This window comes from Populus euphratica, unplaced genomic scaffold, assembly GCF_000495115.2.
Source record: "Populus euphratica unplaced genomic scaffold, PopEup_1.0 scaffold41.1, whole genome shotgun sequence".
NCBI lineage: Eukaryota > Viridiplantae > Streptophyta > Magnoliopsida > Malpighiales > Salicaceae > Populus > Populus euphratica.
In genome coordinates, this window is record NW_011499868.1 from 1,504,562 (window position 1) to 1,527,184 (window position 22,623).

The 22,623-nt window shown below is 34.1% G+C and overlaps 4 protein-coding genes and 1 long non-coding RNA gene across 6 annotated transcripts; 3 read left to right on the forward strand and 2 right to left on the reverse strand.

Moving 5' to 3' along the window:
• Positions 1 to 278: 278 nt before the first annotated feature.
• Positions 279 to 911, reverse strand: LOC105126635 (uncharacterized). The gene is made up of 2 exons (XR_842464.1): positions 817 to 911; positions 279 to 721 (listed from the first exon to the last, which is right to left on the reverse strand). It is a non-coding gene; the product is annotated as an uncharacterized LOC105126635 (long non-coding RNA).
• Positions 912 to 1,204: 293 nt separating this feature from the next.
• On the reverse strand, positions 1,205 to 2,654 carry LOC105126634 (uncharacterized WD repeat-containing protein C17D11.16-like). Its single transcript, XM_011027560.1, has 4 exons — positions 2,523 to 2,654; positions 1,858 to 1,932; positions 1,591 to 1,689; positions 1,205 to 1,408 (listed from the first exon to the last, which is right to left on the reverse strand). The coding sequence occupies exons 1-4, from the start codon at positions 2,541 to 2,543 to the stop codon at positions 1,226 to 1,228; spliced, it is 378 nt and encodes a 125-aa protein (XP_011025862.1). The 5' UTR covers positions 2,544 to 2,654; the 3' UTR covers positions 1,205 to 1,225.
• A 1,552-nt stretch (positions 2,655 to 4,206) lies between these two features.
• On the forward strand, positions 4,207 to 10,683 carry LOC105126633 (G-protein coupled receptor). Its single transcript, XM_011027558.1, has 17 exons — positions 4,207 to 4,485; positions 4,588 to 4,682; positions 4,780 to 4,818; positions 4,903 to 4,956; positions 5,274 to 5,348; positions 6,044 to 6,109; positions 6,296 to 6,338; positions 6,978 to 7,023; positions 8,445 to 8,538; positions 8,621 to 8,673; positions 8,776 to 8,860; positions 8,959 to 9,061; positions 9,145 to 9,237; positions 9,548 to 9,614; positions 9,847 to 9,913; positions 10,032 to 10,085; positions 10,300 to 10,683. Exons 1-17 carry the CDS (start codon positions 4,416 to 4,418, stop codon positions 10,435 to 10,437), a joined length of 1,242 nt encoding a protein of 413 aa, XP_011025860.1. The 5' UTR covers positions 4,207 to 4,415; the 3' UTR covers positions 10,438 to 10,683.
• A 3,520-nt stretch (positions 10,684 to 14,203) lies between these two features.
• Positions 14,204 to 15,755, forward strand: LOC105126632 (peroxidase 72). The gene is made up of 4 exons (XM_011027557.1): positions 14,204 to 14,551; positions 14,647 to 14,838; positions 14,923 to 15,088; positions 15,171 to 15,755. The coding sequence occupies exons 1-4, from the start codon at positions 14,321 to 14,323 to the stop codon at positions 15,581 to 15,583; spliced, it is 1,002 nt and encodes a 333-aa protein (XP_011025859.1). The 5' UTR covers positions 14,204 to 14,320; the 3' UTR covers positions 15,584 to 15,755.
• Positions 15,756 to 19,104: 3,349 nt separating this feature from the next.
• Positions 19,105 to 21,958, forward strand: LOC105126642 (Ribosomal protein L12 family protein). 2 transcript variants are annotated; one of them, XM_011027567.1, is made up of 2 exons: positions 19,105 to 19,897; positions 20,042 to 20,605. In XM_011027567.1, the coding sequence occupies exon 1, from the start codon at positions 19,314 to 19,316 to the stop codon at positions 19,890 to 19,892; it is 579 nt and encodes a 192-aa protein (XP_011025869.1). In that variant the 5' UTR covers positions 19,105 to 19,313; the 3' UTR covers positions 19,893 to 19,897; positions 20,042 to 20,605. The 2 variants fall into 2 exon arrangements, with proteins under 2 accessions (XP_011025869.1, XP_011025868.1); XM_011027566.1 differs by lacking the exon at positions 20,042 to 20,605 and adding an exon at positions 21,524 to 21,958 and having other exon boundaries at positions 19,107 to 19,897.
• Positions 21,959 to 22,623: the final 665 nt, after the last annotated feature.

Below are 22,623 nucleotides of genomic sequence, written 5' to 3' on the forward strand. Positions count from 1 at the left end.
CTCATGGAACATGCTGGGAAAAGATGGGAGAAAAGATAACAAGGAAAAAGACAATTAAACATAAGGTAAAGCAATGTTGACATCTTATGGTCAATTCATTCACACTTGAATTACGAGAAGAACACGAAATGGACAAGAATCTTCCTCTCTAGACACTAGGGTCTAAGCAGTTGCAGTCTTTTAAGTTCTGCGGAAGCAGTGCAGGAAGATGCTACTCTTTAGGAGTGAGTTTAGATACGTTTTATAAAAATGTTTGCCATCTTTTAAAAGCTGTGATCTTCTGTCGAATCTAGCTTTTGTTTTGCTTTCATTTCTTAAGATTCTCACTCACGCATGAATTAACGTTGGTCTTCATTACAATTACATATCATAATGCCAAAAAAGCAAAATAAATAAATAAACAAGAAACCAAACCTCATCTGCCATCTCACAAAATTGGAAAAGCTATGAGACTACCACTACTGCCACTCATTCTCGTATAAATACACCAGCTCTCGCTACAGTCTACTTAAATACACATGCTTGCCATGTCAGGACCGATGTCTTTCACCTACCAAATCAATCTTAGCTCATAACAAGGCCCATGTTTTTGCTGTAGCTCTCGAATTTTACGAGGAGCATAGCTCTTTTACCTTCTTGATCAATGAAGCCAGCGGTGATTTCAGCTTGCTGTGGTTCCAAATCTTCTAGCAACCTCGGCCTCAGACAATGTATCCCATAGCTGCGAGATTTCAGTGACATAAATTAGGATAAATTATACAAACTTCCTCATAGATATGCGCTCCAATAAATATAAAATAGGGTTTTTAAACTCACTTCCAATTTCCCCTTGGAGCCTCCAATAGCGAGCAGAAAAGGGTTGTCCTCTGAGAAGGAAACAGAAAAGATAGCTCCCTGAAAACATTCAGAACAGTGTGATTACTCGTGCTAACATCTAAAAACATGTTTAAACTGTTGGGAATTCCGACTGGTGATATACTGATATTTACTCATAGGAGACCAAGCATACTGACATAATATTTAACGTGGTTCGACAAAACCGCTTACATCCATGGGAGAAGCCATTGCATTATGTAGGGAGAGTACAAGATTTACAATAATAGAGGAAGAGGAATCATCCTCTCTTTGAGCAACTCTCAACCTTACTCTATTTCTCTCCTTTTGTGCTAAGAAGCTGTCAAACATGGTAAGGAAAGTTAGTGAAGTTGATGATCTAAACATCTAACTAGAACTGAGGATTAAAATATGAAAATGAAGATAGTACATTTGGTGCTAAAGGATTATAAGAGATTGTGCAAACAGCTTTGTCGTGTGCATGGAGGGTAAAACTTGGCTTAAGGTCAGAAGCTGATCCAGACTTGGCAGCACGGATGTCAAAACCTTGAACTGTACCATCTTCAAGACTCACCTACAAGGATATCTCAGCATTTTAGAAGATATTTCAGTACCTCGCAAATAAAACTCTATATACACCTATCATGCATTTAAAACATAGAAACAATGTTCCCCTCTGTTTCTTTGTCAAGAAGAAATAGAAGGAACTCAAAAACAGGTATAGGAAAAGCATAAATAGAAGGATGAAGCACACACCACAAATAAATGCTTATCATGCGGATCCCAGGCCAAGCTTTCAACGTCAGCTGTGACCGACCACTTGAAACCAGGATCTGAAGGCAACCTTCCATCCTTCTGCAAAGCATAAGGGTAATGACATCAAGACTAAGAAAGCTCTTAATTACCTTGACTAATTAAAGAAAACTTTCACATGGAAGTGATCTTAGAAAGAAAAGCCTTGCACCGTGAGGTATAGTGACAATCCAAATCTATAGACATCAGACTAAGCAAGCGCTATATTACCATGACTATTGAATGATCAAAGGATCCACTGAGAAGAACTTGTGGCTCATGATGATTCCATGCAACTGCTTGAACCTGTCAGCATTTGTATGAAAAGAAGAATGTAACCCATATCAATAAGCTAATAACACAGGTACCCATAATTTTTGCATCCAGTAAATTTAAATAGAACCATAAGACACAGCATAGTAAAGGGTGTTCCTTGCATTGGCTAGCACAAACAACTGCTATGACTTAGAGCTGAAAATATTCCAAAAACCCTGCTCTTATAATTCCAACAAATCTTGGAAGACTAAATTGTTTTATGAAGACAGGCAACTGGCACATTGTATGACAGTTAGATAAAAAAAAGTAACTCAACTTTCATTTGTTTTCTTTTTCATTATTAGAATTTCCTTAACAAATGTTTAGCTTTATGACAAAGGAATATTGACAAGTTATTCAATCACTAGCACGTTGATCTTTGAATGGTTCAACACCATGTCTTGCAGCATACATGTGCATACAATGTGCCTGGTGGTCATTGGGTCGAGGACACTGATAGGTCAGCACCGATGCATGAATAGTTGTAATATCCCAATGAAGGCATACCCAAGTAATAAATGAATCTGGCTTGGTTCACTATCCAAATTATATGAAAGAATAATGTGAGGCTATATTCTTGCCTTGTCTGTATGATGCTCCATGGTAATGTCACATTTTCCAGCATCCACATCCCAAATTTTGACTTGTTTGTCGGCACTAGCACTGGCAAGGATGTTCCTGTATTTATTTCAATACTTATTAGCTATCGGAGCAATCCATCAATGTTAGCAGATAGAACAGAACTAGATCGTATGAGATTCCCCAGACCTAAAATGCTTGTTCCAAGCAAGACCAAGGACAGAATCAGTGTGACTGCCTTATTTGTATTTAAGTGATGTGTTTGTATTTGTGACTTGTACGTAATTGTTTGAAAAAAAATATATATATGATTTTTTGAAAATATAAAATATATATATATAAAAATATTTCAAATCATGCATTAAAAAGATATTATATTATCATTTTAAATTAAAGTATTTAAACAAATTTTTTTTATCACACATTAAAAAAACATAATTTTTTTCTTGAGAATATATATATATATACACAGAAGAATTTCAATTCTTACATTGAAAAGATATTATGTTATTTTTTTAAGTTGAAGTATTAAAGCCAAAATTTATTTTATTTCATATTAAAAAAATATAATTTTTTTTCTTGGAAATATAAAATATATACACTAATGAATTTTAAATCTCATATTTTAAAAAAAAAATCAGGTTCATCCAAGTTGTGCTAGGTTGTTGCCCTAACCGATATTTTGTTAAATCCGGACTGCTCCAGCCACCGGGTCAGCTGAGTTTCGAGTCAACCCTTCGTGTCGGGCCGGGTTTAATAACTAGGATAAATGTAATATTTTCAGCCATGAATATAATGAAAAAAGGATAAAGATAAATAGTGATTGTTTTTAAAATTAACACATTAAAAAATTAAAAAAACATAAAAAAAATAATTTTCATAAAATCCTCCTTATAAAACTTGAAAAAATTACTATGGGGTTTACATATATTTTAAAAATATATAACATATATTTTATGAAATTATTTTTTTACTCTATATCTTGGATCAATTTATAAATCAATTAAAATTATTTTTTTAAAAAAATGGTTTTAAAGATACCTTTTACATGGCCGAATGCATTTAGAAAAATAGATTCATTTTGTTGTGAGCCTTGGGCCATTATGTTTTTTCTGCACCTTTTGGGTTCTGTTTATTTTTTTATTTTAAAAATATTTTTGAAAAAAATAAAAATATTTTATTTTTTTATTTATTTTAAATTAATATTTTTAATATTTTTAAATCATTTTAATATGTTAATATCAAAAATAATTTTAAAAAAATAAAAAATATTATTTTAAAAAACAACTATAACTAATTAATTTATAAAAGAGATGGTCTAATTTATAAACTATGTTAAAACAAACATAGTTTATGATAGTTAAGGATTGAAAATTGATTATAACTATGTTAATTTTGAATTTTGTTAGTTTCAAGTCAAACGATTGGGTTTAAAATGCCGGAGAAAAAATGATATTATCTAATATAATTATTAAATTTAGTATGTTGCGTTGATTATAAAAATTTAAGATTAAAGCTCAATTTAATCTAATTTTTAGTTGAATCGATCTTACATTAATTCAATAAAACTTAATCAACTTGCTTGGTAATATAATTAATTTAGTTAAAATTATGCTTTAGATTAATAAAAAAATAGTTTTTGAAAAAAATAAAATAATATTATTTTAATAAAAATAATTAATTATATTGATTGGATAACTCAATCCTTTTCCAATTGAATTCCCAAGGCAGACCCGACAACTATACATCATGCTACAACACCATTTGTGGACGAGCCAAAAAATACCCCAAAGGCCTCACATCTCAAGACAAGTCGTTCAACCACGCAGAACAGGAGAGAAGAGAAGCAAAATTGAGGAAGGCCATGCTTGTAACGTAAACAATTTTTAGAAGAGATGATGCAGAGTCAACGAGACCCTTTTGTAGAATCTTTACCCTGTTCATGGATAATAATAATAGTAACTGGTATGGTTCTTTTCTAATCACTAAAATATAATCATTAGATCCACTGCTGTTTTCGCATTTCATTTTTTCTTTGTTGTCGTTTCGATTTCAATTTTGTTTCAGCTATCGTAACACAAGTGCTTGTTGGCGTTGCATCGGTTGCTGCTCCGAGCTCTAACTGTTACGCTCTCGATAATTCTAGTCGAATTGTTGATTTTGTATCCTACATTCACGTTGTTATAAATTACGTTAGAAAGAAAGCTTGTTGTTTTCTCGGATTTTTGTTGATTTTCCTTAAGATGTTAATTTTTTTAGAGCAGTTGGATTGGGCATTTTTTTGAGTATGAAGGGAAGGTAATTTCGTTTTTCAATTGAGAATCTGAAGATTTTTATTTTTATTTTTATTTTTTTTGGCTATAAATTTGTATTGTGACGCAGGAAACGGACGTAGTGATTCGGTTTTGCAAAGACGTGGAGGCTAGATCCCAAACGGTTGTAGTCTATAACACCAATTTTTTTTTTTATAAAAAAATTGCTATAAAGATTGAGTACAAGTAATGATTTAAGTAAACTACTGGTGGCGTAAAAGATTGGATGATGTATAGGGAAGAATTGCATTTTGCATTAAGAAACTGTGTCAAGTGATCTTTATTTTTGCTCTGACTAATTGCACAACTTGCGAAGCTTAACCAATTATGCTACTGAAGAACAAATTTTAAACTGCACATGCAATTTAGTTTGTAATTTAATGTTTCTGTTATGCAATTGTGGTTTTATATTCTAGTGTATTTTGCTTGCATTCTGTGCAGGGATATGTGGACTTTGGCCGATTTAATAATTTCAACCACTTTGTTGCTGGCTCAGGACGTGTTGATTTTGTTCAAGTAAGGTCTTTGCTTGTAAATTATGTTGTTCTGAACTTTGTTGATGATGACATGATGACATTATGCTCTATCTCTAGCCTGCTCCTTTTCCTTAATAGGCTACATCAAATTTATCAGTCCTTAGGGGTGTGTGTGTGTTGGGGGGGGGGTGTGTGGAGAAGATGATGATACAATGCAAGAGAATGATTCTTGGCAATCCTTTCAAATGAAAAATGATAATTCAATACAAGAGAATGATTCTTGGCAATCCATCTTTCTGAATTAAATTTTTTGTTTGCATGTATGGAGTAGAGTTGCAATCTGATCCATGTCTTTTTGGCCTTCATTTTGGGAGAGGGTGTCAGTTATGTTCTCAAGATACTTGAAATGCTAGTTGCAATAGGAAAAGGTCCTATGCAATGGAAGGTAGTGCTTCCCATTTGTTTAGTAGAGGGTCAATCTATAAAGTTCTGAAATTTTGCCATTGAAAAGTCGCTTCTAGAATCCCTTCATCTCACTATCACATTTTCTCCCCGAAGGATTTCAAAAGTTTGGTTTTTGCTGATTGATGATGCTGAACGAAATAAACATTTTTTAATGGTTGGCTGACTAATTTCTATTTATCAATGCTATTTTCAACTTAGTGCTGTTATGGTGCTGCTTATTTCTGGAATTCAAAATCCAGTTGTCTGAATCTTCTAAATCTTTGTCTTTAGGGGTATTACAATGGTGACTTGCTGAATTGTGAACAAAGTTATGACAAACTGGGACGTACTGCTCAGGTCAGTTGTGATGATGTTTCTTTTCTTATTTCATAGCGTGGCACCCCCACCAAAAATAAGAAAGATAAAGTTAAATAAACATCGTGTAAATCTCATGTTTGTAACATGTATTTGTTGTAGCTTTGCATTCAATAGTGCTATTTTATTCATATTATCTTAATAAATGTCTCTCTTTTCCAATCTCAGGTGAATATTATATGTGGAAGTTGTTTAAATGGACAGTGTAAAGGTTTGTGAATGTTTCAACATCCAGTTGCTTCATGGCCATCTTGGAACTGTAAAGTGTTCGTTTTGTTGATCATTTCTTTATTTTGTTGCAAGGAAGCTTAAATCATTAGTATTCCAATGAATTGAATGAACAATAAAAAACCTAGAAATTCTGTGGAAATTAAAGACTAATAATGGCAGTCATAATTCTAGAAAATGTTTGTTTAAAGAAGGGTAATGCACCCTTAGAGTTGGTTTTGTAAATTCACAAAGTGTTTAATGGATGATTTGATTTGACATTGTTAGTTGCTGTTGCACATATCGTGGAGCTGAATGTGTATCATATACACCACAATATGCCTTTTATTTCTTTCTTACGCTTTCCTTGATGGATTCCTTTTTGGGACACCCTATATGACTGAAAATAATATAAATATTAAACTCGCAATCGCTTATTTGTTTCAAGACTATATTTCCTTGAGAGAACTCTTTTTTAATGGTTGGCTGATTTTGGAGTGCATTGTTTTTGTTGTTCTTTCTACTTATCTTTATGGTTTTTGTGTTTCTGAGTCTCTGTTGCATTGCTCGACATTCAAATACACTGTGCCATTAATTAGAGACTGGTTTCATCACCTTTTTTTTTTTTTTTGTCTCATTTCAGGTGAACTTGGATGCATATGCAATGTTACTCAGGAGTCAAGTTGCAGGTCTCTTCCAACAATACTTTGAGTTTCATTTTATTCTGCATAAATCCTTTTTTTTACTGTACCCTAGAGTTATTTTCTAGTTTACGATCCTGTTAATGGCGATATGGTTACATCAATTATTGTGAAATTAATTTCCTGAAGAGGCATGGAATTGAACTATAAGAGCCTTGATATTGAACTTTGAGGGTTCCAGGTGCAGAATTGTGTGTGGTCATGTGGGTAAAAAATGTTTGGTAGGATGTTTTGACTTATTTCACTGAGTGGGAGTAGAAATTTTCTCTGCTTATTTTGATTGATAAAATTCATGTACATTGTAAGTAGGAGAACTACCCAGTATTCAGAGAGGTGGGAAACTACCTTGTTTACAGTCTCTGTATCTGGGTTACAGATGCCCATTCCCAGGTTCCCACTATGAAATTCAAGAAGTAAACACAAAAAAGTAAGAGAATTTCATTTCAATAGTTCTGTCTGTCTGTAATTCTATATTATTACATCTTCACTTGCTGGTGGAGTAAGTTTGAACCAAAGCATATGTTTGTACATGGAAACTTTCCAAGTAATATCAATTATTTTATTTCAAGGCAATAATAAGGTCATATCAGAAAGGTTTAGGTACAAGGCTGTCTTTGGCCATGAGATGTGTAATATAAGCAGGCAGTAATTGTTTTTTTCATTTTTGTGGTGATTGAACGTTTAGGTTTTCTCCCATTTTAGGGGAAGTCAAATGCACAACCTCCTTAAAGGGGGAGTGTTTCTACTAATTGAGCTATAGAGCTCGATTGGTTAGCAGGTAGTATTTGTTGACATAATTGAACAGTTTCAAAGTGTCAGGTACTGAATTTTTACCATAAATGTCAGATTTTCAAGATAGAAAGAAGAATTGCAAATTCTTCACGAGAAGACCTTTAGATAGCTGTCAAAATCTGGAGATGGAGAGTTTTAAATCATGAGTGATTGACTGGTTTTTTTAGAGAAGTGTCAAGTAAATCATTGGCTGTGTTGTCAGTAAATAATACATAATCAAGGATCAAGATCTTCCTTCCATTTCTCATTTGGCCTTCTAGGAACTTTTGAAGAGAGGGGGGTGAAATCTTTCAAGTTTCCTTGCTAAACTTCTTGAAGAAATTGCATGGTGCCCCTGTGCTCTACCACATCAAAAGGGACATGGAAGCTATATCTTTGTGCACTAAAAGTTATTTGGAAAACTGCTTATTGCTTAATGATTATTACTTTAGGAAAAACTTGGTGGAAAGGGAATGATTGGGTATGAAATGTTCAAATTGCTTGTGGTGTCTGGAATTGCAATTATGTTGTAAATAAACTAGCTTTAGAGATTCCCTTTTCTTTTTCTAATTTTCCAAGTCCTTAGTTCAACTGTCGAGTCACTTCTCTAAATGTGTGGCTATTTTTCCCACTATCAGATTTTTTGTTGAACTTGCAATTCCATGCGAGAAACCTGGTCCTCGGGTATTTGAAGGCTTCACCATTGGATTTCATCCACGATCATGGGAAATTGTAAGAAGCCATGCTTTTACTGCTGATGAATGCAACAGAAGAGAACATTTGTGGAAGTTTCACTTCTTTCATAAAATTGTAGGTTTACAATGGATTGACTCAACTAGGCTATGAAAAGTCTCACCATGATTTTAGGTAAAAGATCTGTCAATTGAATGGTGTAGCAAAAGCTTTTGCTCCATTTACTGAAAAAACACTCTCATTATCCTGACCAATGATGCGCTTTCTCGTTTTCAGCTTCACAACTGAACAAACTCAAGTAACCCTTTATATGACTGCTATTGCTTCCCTTTCCACTTTGGTGCGGAAGCCTATGATTAAGGTACTACTTGTCAGTTCCATGGATTAAAAACTGATATTTGTAGTTGTATGATGTATCCACTTATGTGTCTGATATTTTTATGTTGATTACCCTCTCAGATTCTTCCAGAGAAAGGCCTGGAGGTGAGGCTGTCAGGTTCAGGGGCGACTGGAAGTCCTCCTACAACCTTGACACCTACATTGTTAAATGTTGAATGGACATGTATGTTTACCACTCTTTTTGATGTTTCATTGATATCTCTTTTATTTGATAATCTTCTAACATTAGATTTGTAAGTTTTGAAGGCCAGGAGGCTCGTGATACTCCATATGAAGTTAATGTCACAATACCAATAGAGGGTTATGAGCCCATTCAGTTTTTCCTTGCCAAAAGTTGTGGTAAGCTCATTTGTTGTTGGAGCAATCCAAGCTTTCCTGAAATGTATGGTTTTCTTAATGTCTGTACAATGTACCATTTGAATGATCCCATAGATGATGCCTTACACTTTTCTAAACCTATTTGGTCGTGTCAGAACTTGTATCATTCTCTGATGACAGTAACAAATCTTCAGAGGCATTTTTTGAGTGATGCCAAACACCAACAAGTTTCTGTGCCAATACCCACTAAAAATGTGCTGGTGTTTGACTTTAGTTTCAATGCCTGCTTGCTTACTGTATAACAACCTGGTTGTTTGTTCAAATTTTGCAGAACATAGGCAGGATCAAAGAGAAGATTCTACACGAGGATGGGCTATCTTTGGAATCATATCTTGCATGTATGACAATTCAATGATTTCTCCATCTTGAGTGTTAAGAGCACATTTCAAGTAGATTTTGTGTGGGCTATATTTGGAATCTATCTTGCTTAAGTCGATTTAACATTCTTCATCTCCTTCAGTGTCTGATAAGGAAATAAATTTTATGTTCTCATTGGCATGTTACTGGTTCTAATGGGTGTTTCTTTATCCATTCTGAATTTTGATGACTGAACACGTTGGCATGGAACAGATTCATTGTTGCATCAACTCTGTTTTGTGTTGGAGGGTTCATTTACAAAACACGGGTGGAACGCCTGGTAGGCTTCTTTGCTTTCCTTTTCAGCATTTGATAGTCTCTAGCTTCTGATTTTCTTCACAATAGCTGTGAAATAATATACATCTATATTTACTCGTTGATTTATTGTTTGAATTCAGCATGGGACCGATGCTTTGCCAGGCATGACATATTTGTCTGCGTGTTTAGAAACTGTAAGTCCTCATAACTTTTCTGGCAAATTATGTTATTTGATTTTTACTTTTAAATGATGGTCTATAATGAGCGGAGTTAATTAGAATTTCACGTAAGCGGTAAGGGGTCTGTGAACAGGCCCGTTGGTGAAGTTCATCAAGTGGATGAAAAACCTGTACGGTTATTGCATATGTATAGACTTCCTAGCAGCTAAATTGCTTTTGTGAAAAACAGGCAAGTGGAGTAGGCTATGGCTATTCACGACCAGAAGAGAATAGCAGTGGCTATGCTAGTGAAGCTTCCTGGGAACGGCCATCAGCTTCAGCTCAGGGAACAAAGAAGCAAAGTACACGAAACTACGGTTCCATTTAAAGCTTGCGGGCCTCAGCTTCAGTCAAGGAATATGGAGACCTAGCAATAGAAAGTATTTTTGAGTTAGAGGTAATTGTATCCTTTTTTAACCATTACTTTCAGGCAATTATCTGCAAATTTTTTGTGCATCAACATAAAGATAATAGAGAATTTTATACATTGTATCACAAGAGGTGCTTGTTGAGGGTTCAAATTAACAAGAAGCATTTCTCATGATTTTCAAGTCAAGGCTTCCAGTTTGTTTTATCTCATTCTTGATCATAGAATCACCTCATAATGCTTCCAAGATTTGCCTCTCTGATAGCATATGTTACTGATCTGGAATAAAACATCTGCTAATTGCTGTGGAAATTCACTTTTACGTAAGATCCTGGTTACAATATATGGGTGGCATCAAGCCGCCAACTGCGTGGATGGTGGATGATGTGCCAGACAGAACAAGCATATGCATTAAAGAATGTTAGGTAGAGAGTTAATAATTAATTAGGAATTGTTTATCAAGCGTGTTGACAGGGATTCACATTTAAAGCACATTTTGACTGATGCCATTTTTTTTCCATCTTTTTCCTTGTTTTTTTTTAATTAATTTTTTTTAATTTTTTTTTTGTTAATATTAAATTTTTTTTATTTGGTTATCATACTTTCATGATACAGATCTTAAATTTAACGGGTTAACTTAGTTGATTTAGATTTTTTTTAATTAATTTTTTTTAATTTAATCTTTTAATATCAATTTGATTGAGAATTAAATTTCATGATTTATTTTATTTACTTTTCATTAGATTATTGTGATCTCACGAGAGAATTTTATTGTAACTTTTCTCATAAAGCACTATTAATTAGAATATTACTTTGCTTTGTTTTTTTTTTAATTAATCTTTTTTTAATTTCATTCTATTTAGTTTGTTAATATTAATATTTTTCTATTTAGTTATCACAATTTCATGATACATATTTTAAATTTGACGTAATATTAATATTTTTCTATTTAATTATCACAATTTCATGATACAGATTTTAAATTTAATGGGTTAACTCAGATTATTCAATTTTTTTTAATTAGTTTTTTTCTTTCAAATTCATAGAATTAAACTTCATGATTTGTTATGTTTATTTTTCATTAGATTATTGTGATTTCATGAAAGGATTTACTGTATTTCTCCTCACAGAGCATTATTCATTAGAATAGGATTTTGCTTTGTTTTTTCTTTTTTAATTCATGTTTTTTGTTTAATTTTATTTTTTATAGTTTGTTATCATATTTTCATGACATGGTTTTGCAGCTAAAACCACATCAAAGACTTTTGGATTTAGTATTGCAACCAAATCAAAAACTTTTGGATCTGACATTGCAGTAAGATCTATTTAAACTTGGGTTATGTAATTTTAATATTTTATTAATATTAAAAATATTATTATTTTTAATATAATAATTAAAAAATTAAAAAAAAATATTATTAATATTAAAAGACAATTATAAATTTGATTTGAAGGTAAAATTAAAAATTATAAGAACTTGGGTTAGGTATGTTTAATATTATTAATAAATTTTAAAAAATATATTATTACTATTGAAAAGAATCATAAATTTAATTTGAAAAATAAAATTAAAAATTATCGTTGTTGTTGTTGTCATTTGTCGTTATCATTAACGTTGATGTTGTTATTATTATTATTATTATTATTATTGATGTTATTTCTATTTTTAATATTGTTTTTATTTTTATTATTAAATTTAAAAAAAATATTAGTATTATTGAAAAAAAAACATAAATTTAATTTGAAATGATTAAAAACTATAATAATTTTGGTTAAACAAGTTTATTATTATTATTAGAGAAATCAAACTCTAAAAGTACAAGTTTGACGGTGGGTCAGATCCAAATTTATAATCATCAATATTATTATTATTGTTATTATTAATAATTTTTTTAAAAATATTATTATTATCATAAAAAAACTATAAATTTGATTTTAAAGAATAAAAAACTATAAAAACTTAAGTAAAACAAGTTTAATATTATTATTTACAAATTAAAACTAAAATTATTAGTACTAATTTTATAAATAAATCTAATACTCTTAAATCGTATTTATTTATTAATATTTTTTATGCTAAAAGAATTGACCCGTGGCCTCCTTGGGATAATCATCAACATCTCTTCCTATCCAAATGCAATAAGGAGGGCGCCCAGTTTAAAGTTGAAGAGCCAGCGTGTCTTTCATCTTATACAGTGTAGTCTCCGTAGCAATAAGCCTCGATCTAGCGCGCCACCTAACTGTTTGTTTTATTACTAATTGCTGTGCGTACGGTCAACTCAGATTTCTAAAAAAAAAGGATTATTGATCGACTCGACTGAATTTCCCTGGCGCAAGAGTTGTTAGGATTAGGAGGAGTCTATACTTGAGAAGGACAAGCCAATATTCTCTCCCGTTGAAGATCTTGCTTTATGTTTTGGTGGAACTCGGGTTTTATTTAGACTTTTTTTATGTTTTAAATTTTTTAAAATATATTTTTAGATGGTTTTGACTTGCTGATTTTAAAGATAAACTTTAAAAAATAAAAAATAATATAATTCCGAGAAAAAAAATTCAATTCGCATTCTTAATTGCACTCAAATAAGCCAAAGAAGGTTGCTTACTTTCCAAGACTTACCAACTTTTAGGAGTGGTTGTCCAACCCTAGCAGTTCTCTCTCACATTATTGGTCTGAAGATATTCTCACGCTGTATTTTAGAATATTTGCATGCCAACACACACACACACACACATCACCGAAAAGAGACAGGTGCTATGTTAATATAGACTTTACAAGTCAAAAAAAGAGATCATACCAATAAGAACACATAAAAGCTTCCAGAGGGTTTGATTTATTCCATCCAATCTCTTATGAACATTCTATTTAAGAGCAAAGTAACAATAAGAGAAGCTAGCAGCATGCATGTTATGGATACAGCTTTGATCGAAACAGTATGAATGTTTCAACCCCATGCGATGTTTACAGCTAGCTGCTGTCTTGCTTTCTAGTGGTCACGGACTTTTGATACTATCTTTAATGTTTGAAATCATCCATTTTGTCAATGGAGCAGGTGAATCTACTTCTCTTTCCGCAGGCGTTTCTCGCCAATGCTTGTCTTCGCACTGGGGCTCCAAATTATAAAAAACTATATCATTTGACCGCCTCCAAATCTCAAAACTCGAGTCATGAACAGGGGCTCTAGACAAAATTATGCAAGGAAGATGATAATTAGCCCGATCATTTGTGATACCGAAAACATCCTTTGAAATCTGTGTTTTGTGCATTGTTTTCTGCACATCCCATCAGTTTAGAAAAATGAGGTTCGGTTACATGTTTTTCCACAACAAAGATTGGAGTTCAAGTTACCAAGGACTCGTTTAGATAGGATGTCTAGATCACCGCACAATGTCGTGTACAGCCATGGTAGTACCGTGTTGTACAGAAAACCCATTACAGTTAATTACTTAACTTAATCAATTTAGGAACTGCTTGATGTTTTCATACAACTTTTGTATCAATGTGGCTAATAAGTCTAATAAGGTGTTTGGGACTGTGGTTAAAAAAAATTAAGGGGACGCGGTTTGCACGCATTTCCAAGCGCTTCCTAAAGAAAATGAATTGGCAACCGCCCTATCGTTTCTTTTTTGCCTTTTCCATTGACGAAACGGGAGTTAGTTACCACCTCCACCCTTTTGTTCCCTTCCCTCATAAACCCCCCCCACCCCAAGGTTCCTTCTATAAATACCCTAAGAGCATCTAAAGTTCTCTCATCATAGCAACTAAACTTGATTTCTTCATATTCCTTGGCAATCCTGTGAAGAAGTCTTGGTTTTGGAAGTGATAGTCTAAAAAGATTGAAGCAGTATGGCTCAGTCTATTAGCATTGTCTTAGTTCTTGCTCTTGCTCTCCTTGCCTTTGCCCCTCTTTGCTTTTGTGGCAAGACAAATGGTGGCTACCTCTACCCACAGTTTTACGATAGGTCATGCCCGAAAGCTCAAGAAATAGTAAACTCCATTGTAGCCAAGGCAGTTGCTAAAGAAGCTCGCATGGCAGCCTCATTACTTAGGCTCCATTTCCATGACTGTTTTGTCAAGGTCTATAACTGATTACTTACTATATGTAACTCTGATCATCACTAGCTCTTCTACCATCATGACTACAATAATTTAAACTGTTGTTAAAATTGCAGGGCTGTGATGCATCAATATTGCTAGACAGCAGTGGAAGCATAATAACTGAGAAGAGGTCAAATCCAAACAGAAACTCAGCTCGAGGATTTGAAGTGATCGACGAGATTAAATCTGCACTAGAGAAGGAGTGTCCTCAAACTGTTTCCTGTGCTGATATCATGGCTTTGGCTGCAAGAGATTCTACTGTTATTGTAAGTGTTACATAATAATTAGTCTTGTAATACTTGGTTACCGAAAACTCCAGAGCTAACCACATTTTGTTAATGTACACACAGGCTGGAGGTCCTAGCTGGGAAGTTCCACTGGGAAGAAGGGACTCTAGAGGTGCAAGTTTGAGTGGTTCTAACAACAATATTCCTGCTCCAAACAACACATTTCAAACAATTCTTACCAAGTTCAAGTTACAAGGCCTTAATGTTGTTGATCTTGTAGCACTATCTGGTAAATTAACTCAACCATTGCCCTTCTTTGAGCTTCCGCAAACTATTAATAAGGTCCTTAAGTTTCGAAAAAATTTGTTCAGGGAGCCACACAATTGGAAATGCTCGGTGCACCAGCTTCAGGCAGAGGCTGTACAACCAGTCAGGAAATGGGAAGCCTGACTTCTCTCTTCAACAATCGTTTGCTGCCCAATTGCGGAACCGGTGCCCCAGATCAGGAGGTGACCAGAACCTGTTTTTCTTGGACTTTGTAAGTCCAACAAAGTTCGACAACAGCTACTTTAAGAACATATTGGCTTCAAAGGGACTGTTGAGCTCTGACCAAGTTCTCCTGACAAAGAATGAAGCATCGATGGAATTGGTCAAGAAATATGCCGAGAACAATGAGCTTTTCTTTGTGCAATTTGCCAAGTCCATGGTTAAGATGGGAAATATCTCTCCGTTGACAGGTTACAGGGGAGAGATTAGAAAGAGTTGCAGGAAGATTAATGCTTGAATCACAGTACCTAGTTAGATCTATGGTTTAAATATCTTGTGTTAAAATGCATCGTGTCTGTTTCCTGGTCTATGGTCTCGTCTTTCTTTAGTTCTTTCAAATATAAATTTCATGTTTCCACTTTGTTTTGGCTGCTTAAAGTATACTTTCATGAATAACAATCACTTAAAACTCATTTGCTTACTTTTATTTTTAGCTGATGACATTTGAGTGAGGGGTCCTCCCTTCACCAATCTGCTCTCAATGGTTCATCTTCATCAGAAATAACAGAATTGGCATGTTAAAGTTCTTGCAATCTTTTGCCAATGGGCAGCAGTCTTCAGAACTTACACATAAAATGCAAGAATTCTAATCCTATAAAAGGATCAGTAAACAACGAAGCTATCTATTTCTGTGACAGTCAAGGCCATCATAAATGCTAAAGTTATTCTGTTGCTCAAATTGTAACATTAGGAACAACAAGATTATAGGGATCTCAGGCTTCTAGAGGGGTGTTCTAAGACTCTGCCTTATGCCCTCCGCAATCTCAAGAAATAGAAACACAGAGGCAAAAACAATACTGGTGATCAAGCAGTTGTCCAAGCAACAATCTTGATTTGCTGTTTCAAAATGCCAACTCCATGCTTCATTTTTTTTTTTTTATAAATGGAACATGTGGATGATTTCCATTTCATCTCAAGCCCTTGTACTTTCATCTCTTCTACCCAATCAAGCCAAACAGCACAGAAGATGTTATGTATAACACAGCATATGCCAGCTATAATTCAAAAAACACATTGACATTACAAGTAAAGTGCATCTAAACTTTTCGGCGATGAGAATATGCAAGACCATACGATAAAGTTACCAAAAGAACAGGGCATCACAGTTTGTTTGCCTGAACGCTTCATTGTATCGATAAAATGAACGAAACCAAAATAGCAAGACTTCAAATTTGTCACAAGATGATTTGAACTGAATGACTTTTCTTTGTTATACTCTAGTTCAAATTATAGAGATGGTGTAAACTCAGAGGAGCTCATCTAATGTTGAATGTTGTATAGTATATCACTTTTGCCTTTGCATTTGAGATCGTTTCTTTTATCCTTTCAGCTGCATGCAGTTCCTTCTTTGTTAAATTCACGTTTTCTTGAAGCATTGCCAGTTTTTCTTGATACACTGTCATCCTTACTTGAAGTACCACCATAAGAGCTTCATATTCTTCCAGCTTTCTCTTCTTCTCATTGATAACTTGATTAGTTCTATCGCTTGCCTCCTTCAAGGACGTAGGTTGTTTAATCACTTCCCTCGTCTGCAACCAACCTTTGCTTGAGCCAATCAACTTTCAGACCTGCTCTTTCAAAATCAGTGACAAGGGCCACTGCGTTTTCAATTTCGAACAGTGTAATCTCACCAAAATTGCAAAACCCGTTTCCCCTCTTTCAAAACCCGTTACCGTGAGCCTTTTTTTGAGCAATTCGCCAAGTCTATGGGCAGTAAGTAGTCAAATCTACAAATTTTATGCCCGTAACTCATAATAGCAATAGTAGAAAAGGTTCAACAAACAAGTGTGAGATCTTCTGTGATTTTTCATTTGCCTATTGCGAATAGTCAAGGCCGATAAAGATGCAAAATATAATGGAAATGCTCAACTTGATCGACGAGGAATAGAAATATGATGGTGCTCTCAGGCATCTAGCAGGGCTTTCAAGACCCTGCCTTGTGTCCAGTGATCATAGCTCCAGAACTTCCTTGGAATTTCAGCTGCAGTTTGAGGAAATTTCCTTTACTTTTCATGTCTCCTTCCCATCAAGCTAAATAGCAAGAAGATATAACACAAGCATATGCCAACTAAAATTTGAAACAGTAATTCACATTACATGAGTGCTTTTACTTTTCTAAGCCTACTTGAATATTCACATTTAATTTATTAATAATAGTGTTTGGGATCACCAGGCCTTTGTTAAGACCATAGTTCATAGTTATCGGCTTGGGGTTTAGCTTATCAAGGCTTGAGCTGTGGGTTCACAAGGTGAATTAAAAAACGACGACGACTTTCTAGTAATTTTTTTTAATGAAATAATATTATTTTGAATAAACTCTTTGGAGCTTTAAATTCATATTCTACTCCCATATGGATTTCCTAAAACAATGGTTACTGTAAAGAATCTCCCTCCTCTCTAGATTCTTCTTCAACAGAATAGATAATAATAATAAAAAATAAATAATCTAGAACTCATTTCTGCAATGCCGATGAAACCTATCTGATGCCATGCTAACACAAAATTTAATTTTATATTTCCTCTATCGAAATTAAACTAATCATAATGACAAGAGTTGCCTCATGGTTAGGAGCTCTAGATATGGAGGAGGTCTCTGCGTCCATTAGCTTCTGTTGCAGCCTGGTGCTTCGCCTTCTATTTCCCATTTCAGCATAGCTTCTCCTTTTTTCTTGTTTTGCCATTTTTAGAGCTTATGAACAAGAACAAACAGGAACATCGTATGACAATGTGTTTAAGTTTCTTGAGCGCTGGATGTGTTTCAGAACACTAGCTACTGTACTGTTTACGTTCCATGCAATTTCAAAAGTGAAGACCGCAAGCAACCATTGACTTCTGCTTAGCCTTTCTAGTCTAAAAACCAAAGAAGAAGAGAGAGAAAAGGATGGGTGTTGAATGTGATTTTAAGCAAGCGCTGTAAAGATCAAGTCTTTTTGACCGTTGTAGTTATCCATAACCTCCATGAAAATGCTAATTGTCAAGCTTTTCTTCTTTTGACCAGAAAAAAATCGCCATCATTTCTAGCAGAAAATCTTATGGGAGCTTTATTATGATGAAAATTAAATTGTAAGGGAAAATTATACTATGCCTTTGGGATTATATCTCAAAATGAGTATTTTAACATATCATAAAATTTTTCAAAATGTTTCTTTTTTATATTTATAAGTAATTACGCTGTTTTCTGAAATGAAATGAATATTGATTTTTTAAAATTATGTAGATAATATAAATGGTTAGCTATACAAGTGCCCTTGATTTATACGATGGTATTCAATATTACTTCTCATTATAATCAATTTATTATTTGACAATTTCAGTATAGTATATCTTTCCTTTCAAATTAGTTACTGGATTCCTTCATAATTAGCTAATCAAATTTTAATTATGTAAATGAATCTATGAAATATGCAACTTTTGACCCTGATGGTTGGATCATTCCGACATAAAATGTAACAAAAAGAGGGGTGTCTGGTAATATTATTATAATTCATATTCTACTTAACGGTAAACTCAAAACTTGTTTTACTTAATATATAATTTAGGTTAAATTTTATCGAAAACAAATAGAAGATTGATATAGTATAATCCAGTTAAAAACCTAAATTAACCCAATTAAAATTTAATAAAAAAATATTCATTTAAAAAAAAAATCAACACAATGATATTATTATCTTCTTTTTTTTATTATTAATTTGTTTAAGCCGTGGACAAAAAGTCCTCAAATCAAGAAGATATCAATGATCTACCACCATTAGAGGCTATGCCTGGTTCAGCCCATTAGTGCACCAACAGCAAAGCCTGTTTGATAGCAGTTGTAGGGTTTATGGCTGGATTTTACAGTTACCGCAGTTTCTCTTTCTCAGCTTCAAAGGAAGGAAAACGACACTAACCTCCTTCATTTCCCAAAAATGCTCCTATAATCCCTGTAATTTCAAAGAACAGGCAAAACCCATAACCTATAAACCCTAAAGATGAGATCTTTACACTTCATTTCTCAAATCCACAAAACCCTAAACCTTAAAATAACATCTCGTTTCACTCTCACATCCTCAAGTTTCACTCGCCGATTCACATCTCCCTCTCAAGAATCAACTCCATCTCCTCAAGAACCACCGCCATCAACTGATAGGGTCTCCTCAATTGTGGATGAACTCTCAAAATTAACCCTTCTGGAGGTATCTGATTTAACTGAGGTTTTGCGTACTAAATTGGAGATCAAGGAAATGCCAGTGATGGCAGTGATGATGCCAGGAATGGGGTTCAGTATGGGAGCGGGGATGAAGGGCGGTGGTGGTGGTGGGGCTGCAGCGGCGAAGGCGGAAGAGAAGGTGGAGAAGACAGTGTTTGATGTGAAATTAGAAGGGTTTGATGCGGCAGCGAAGATAAAAGTTATTAAGGAAGTTAGAGGTTTTACTGATTTGGGATTGAAGGAAGCTAAAGATTTAGTGGAAAAGGCACCAACTCTGCTGAAAAAAGGAGTTACTAAAGATGAAGCTGAAAAGATTATTGAGAAAATGAAGGGAGTTGGGGCTAAAGTTACAATGGAATAAAGAATGTGAGTTTTTTTTTCTTGTTTTTTTTTGGTAAATTTGAGTTTCTTTTCAGGAACTTAGAGTTGAGTCCAAGGGTTTTGTTTGTAAAATTGAATCTGAAATTGAATCGCTTTTTCTTTCGTTTGGGTTAATGTGGCTATAAGCAGGTGTTTCATAAAGTTGTCTGTTCTGCTTGTTACTTGGAGACGTGAACTTCAACAGTTTTTCATTTTCATGGAGAGAGATTAAATCATGCAGAGTAGTTTTTAGATCAGCATGTTTCAATCGCTGCTCTTATATTGAATAATTTGAAAATGACTGATATCAAGTAGATTAAGAACTTTTATCTGGAAACTGAGACAAGTTTTTTGGGTAGAGAGGCTGGAATGATTCCAAGTGAGAACAGTGCCATTGTTCAAGAGGAGCAAAAATTGGTTCCAACATTTAGGGATTTTGGGGATACATGTATCTTGATAGTTGATAACCACAAGTCGAGAATGTTGACCATATACAAATATTGAATCTAATAGCACAAAAATGTAAGTGCGAGTGTGAGACTACTTGAAGTATCAGTTAAAACTCAATGGACAAAATGTCTGCAACATGGTTATGGCTGGCTAGCATGCCTTAGGTTGCTCTCTGTTTTCCTATTTTTGAATCTTGTCTCACTTGTGTGCTTGCATAGTGTGTGTATGTATAATGCAAACGGTGAAAACCAAAATGTGTTTATGTCCATTATGTTTATTGAGAAAACAGAGAAAGTAGGATCGAAAGTTATAATCGAATGATGAGTCAGTTTGTTATATTTCTTTTCTTTGTGGATTTGGTTGGTTTTTTAGCAATGTTAGTTTTCAAAAGATTTAGTTTTTGGACAAGAAAGGTTAGTTTAATGAAGTCGTATGCAAATTGTGTACTTTTTTGTTTAGACTAGGTGTATAGGAGTGTGTAGCTACATTGCTTTTGATTGTTGGTTATGTTGATGAATCTTGCTTTGTAGAATTTATAAGATAAGATATGCAACGCAAGATGATGGTGGCAGGGTTTTACTTTTTGTTCTACTGCTCCTAACCTAATGGTTGTTTGTTGAGTAGCATTTGAGTTGATTGGTATGTGGAGAGCTGGAGATGTAGTTTTTTTGTTGGCAAGGATCAAGTGGAAATTCCCTTAGCAAACCTCATAAGCAGGCACACATCACCGTATAATCATAATTCACAAATCTTTAACTTTGTTTAAACCAATATGTTAAATCCATTCACGAAAATATAACCCATACAACTTGCACTTACCATTACAATTACCTCTCACATGTACATTGATTGTTCCACAACACCTTTATGAGAGGACTGAGGACCAAAGATATGTAATATCCATGTATTAATAGCTAGCATTCACACTGTAGAATCTCTATTGTCCAAATCCCATATGTTGCTTGCTTGGAACTGTGCTTGTGTTTTTTGCATTAGCAGATAAGAGAGGACAATTTAATGCCAGAGCTAGTTTCACTGGGTTAATTATTTGCTATGCGTTGTTGTTCTGCATATTGCTGTTACTATTTTAATTTTATGGATGCATCATTTCATTTTTCATTTTGGGTCAACATCCTATTAGATTCCAACACCTTATAATAATTAGCTTTTGTTGTTGCTTAGGCTTTCTCCGAGGATAAATGTTAAAAGAGCTAAAAGTGGAAGGCTGCACTGGCAAGTTTCATTCAAATTAAGAGCAGTTGATGCTGATGTATCATGTCGGATTTGCTGGCAGATGATGAAATTAATGGTTTCATCATTACACAGAACATTCTTTGTTAAAAAGTTAATTGTTCGTCTCCACTTGAAGCAGCCAGCCTAAGCTCAAATTAGCTTATTTTTGTCAATTGTAACTGCCCTTAATTTCCTGAGAAATGCCACACCAGTTGTAGAATCGGTTTTTGATGATAGATTCGCAAAGGACTCAATGGATTGTACCTTGCACCATTCTTATGGCTATGGGATTGCTGTTTTCCCAGAAACATTTTTAACTTGCAGCATTGGAAATAAAAGGAATATTGGAGATAAAGGGTCATATTTATATGGCTTTTGGTGGTACTTTTGTGTTATCAGTCAACTGTAGCAGTAACAAGAAAGGCCTAGTATATGTTGAGCTAGGTCTTGAAAATGGTTTCAGTAAAAATTAAACAATTTCATGGAATGACTTGCGAATTAGCAATAAAACCTTGCCTGGCCCATGGAATGCAAGTTCTTTGTTGGCATTTCAGCAGCTCATCGCCTAGGGTTTTGTGGCATATGCTGGACCAGACAATATCTAAGTGAAATTTGAATTTAAAGAAAGCTTTTCAGCACATCCACTTAGAACTTGATACGAAAATTTCAACTTGTAGATCTGGACTAGACTAGGTTTAACAACTATACTATCTTGGGTTTGATGGCATGTTATATAGTAACATTTTAGTCCATGGAAGAATCTGCAATGATGATTTTATATCATCAAAGTTGCTAGATGACACAATCACCATCATTCTATCCCTTCTTGCATAGCATATGAAATGAAGCTTGGGAATATGGATATTTGAAATCAAATTTCTTCACCATTCCTTTGCCCAACTTGATTATGATGCAATGCTAAATTTTCCTAAACACTATCACCTTTCAAACGACATTGCACAGCTTACTTGGAGCAGACAAAACAATGAATCCTGTAAGCTGCAAAGAACTGTTACAGCTTACAAGGGACCTGTCAATCAGCTTAATGG

Coding starts and splice junctions, on each gene's coding strand:
- LOC105126633 (XM_011027558.1), top strand. CDS start 4,416: ATGATGCAGAGTCAACGAGACCCTTTTGTAGAATCTTTACCCTGTTCA. Junction 4,957..5,273: donor TGGAGGCTAGATCCCAAACG/GTTGTAGTCTAT, acceptor CATTCTGTGCAG/GGATATGTGGACTTTGGCCG. Junction 10,086..10,299: donor TGTCTGCGTGTTTAGAAACT/GTAAGTCCTCAT, acceptor TGTGAAAAACAG/GCAAGTGGAGTAGGCTATGG.
- LOC105126632 (XM_011027557.1), top strand. CDS start 14,321: ATGGCTCAGTCTATTAGCATTGTCTTAGTTCTTGCTCTTGCTCTCCTT. Junction 14,839..14,922: donor CAAGAGATTCTACTGTTATT/GTAAGTGTTACA, acceptor ATGTACACACAG/GCTGGAGGTCCTAGCTGGGA. Junction 15,089..15,170: donor TGATCTTGTAGCACTATCTG/GTAAATTAACTC, acceptor AAATTTGTTCAG/GGAGCCACACAATTGGAAAT.
- LOC105126642 (XM_011027567.1), top strand. CDS start 19,314: ATGAGATCTTTACACTTCATTTCTCAAATCCACAAAACCCTAAACCTT.
- LOC105126634 (XM_011027560.1), bottom strand. CDS start 2,543: ATGGAGCATCATACAGACAAG. Junction 1,933..2,522: donor TGGAGCATCATACAGACAAG/GCAAGAATATAG, acceptor AAATGCTGACAG/GTTCAAGCAGTTGCATGGAA. Junction 1,409..1,590: donor ATGATAAGCATTTATTTGTG/GTGTGTGCTTCA, acceptor ATATCCTTGTAG/GTGAGTCTTGAAGATGGTAC.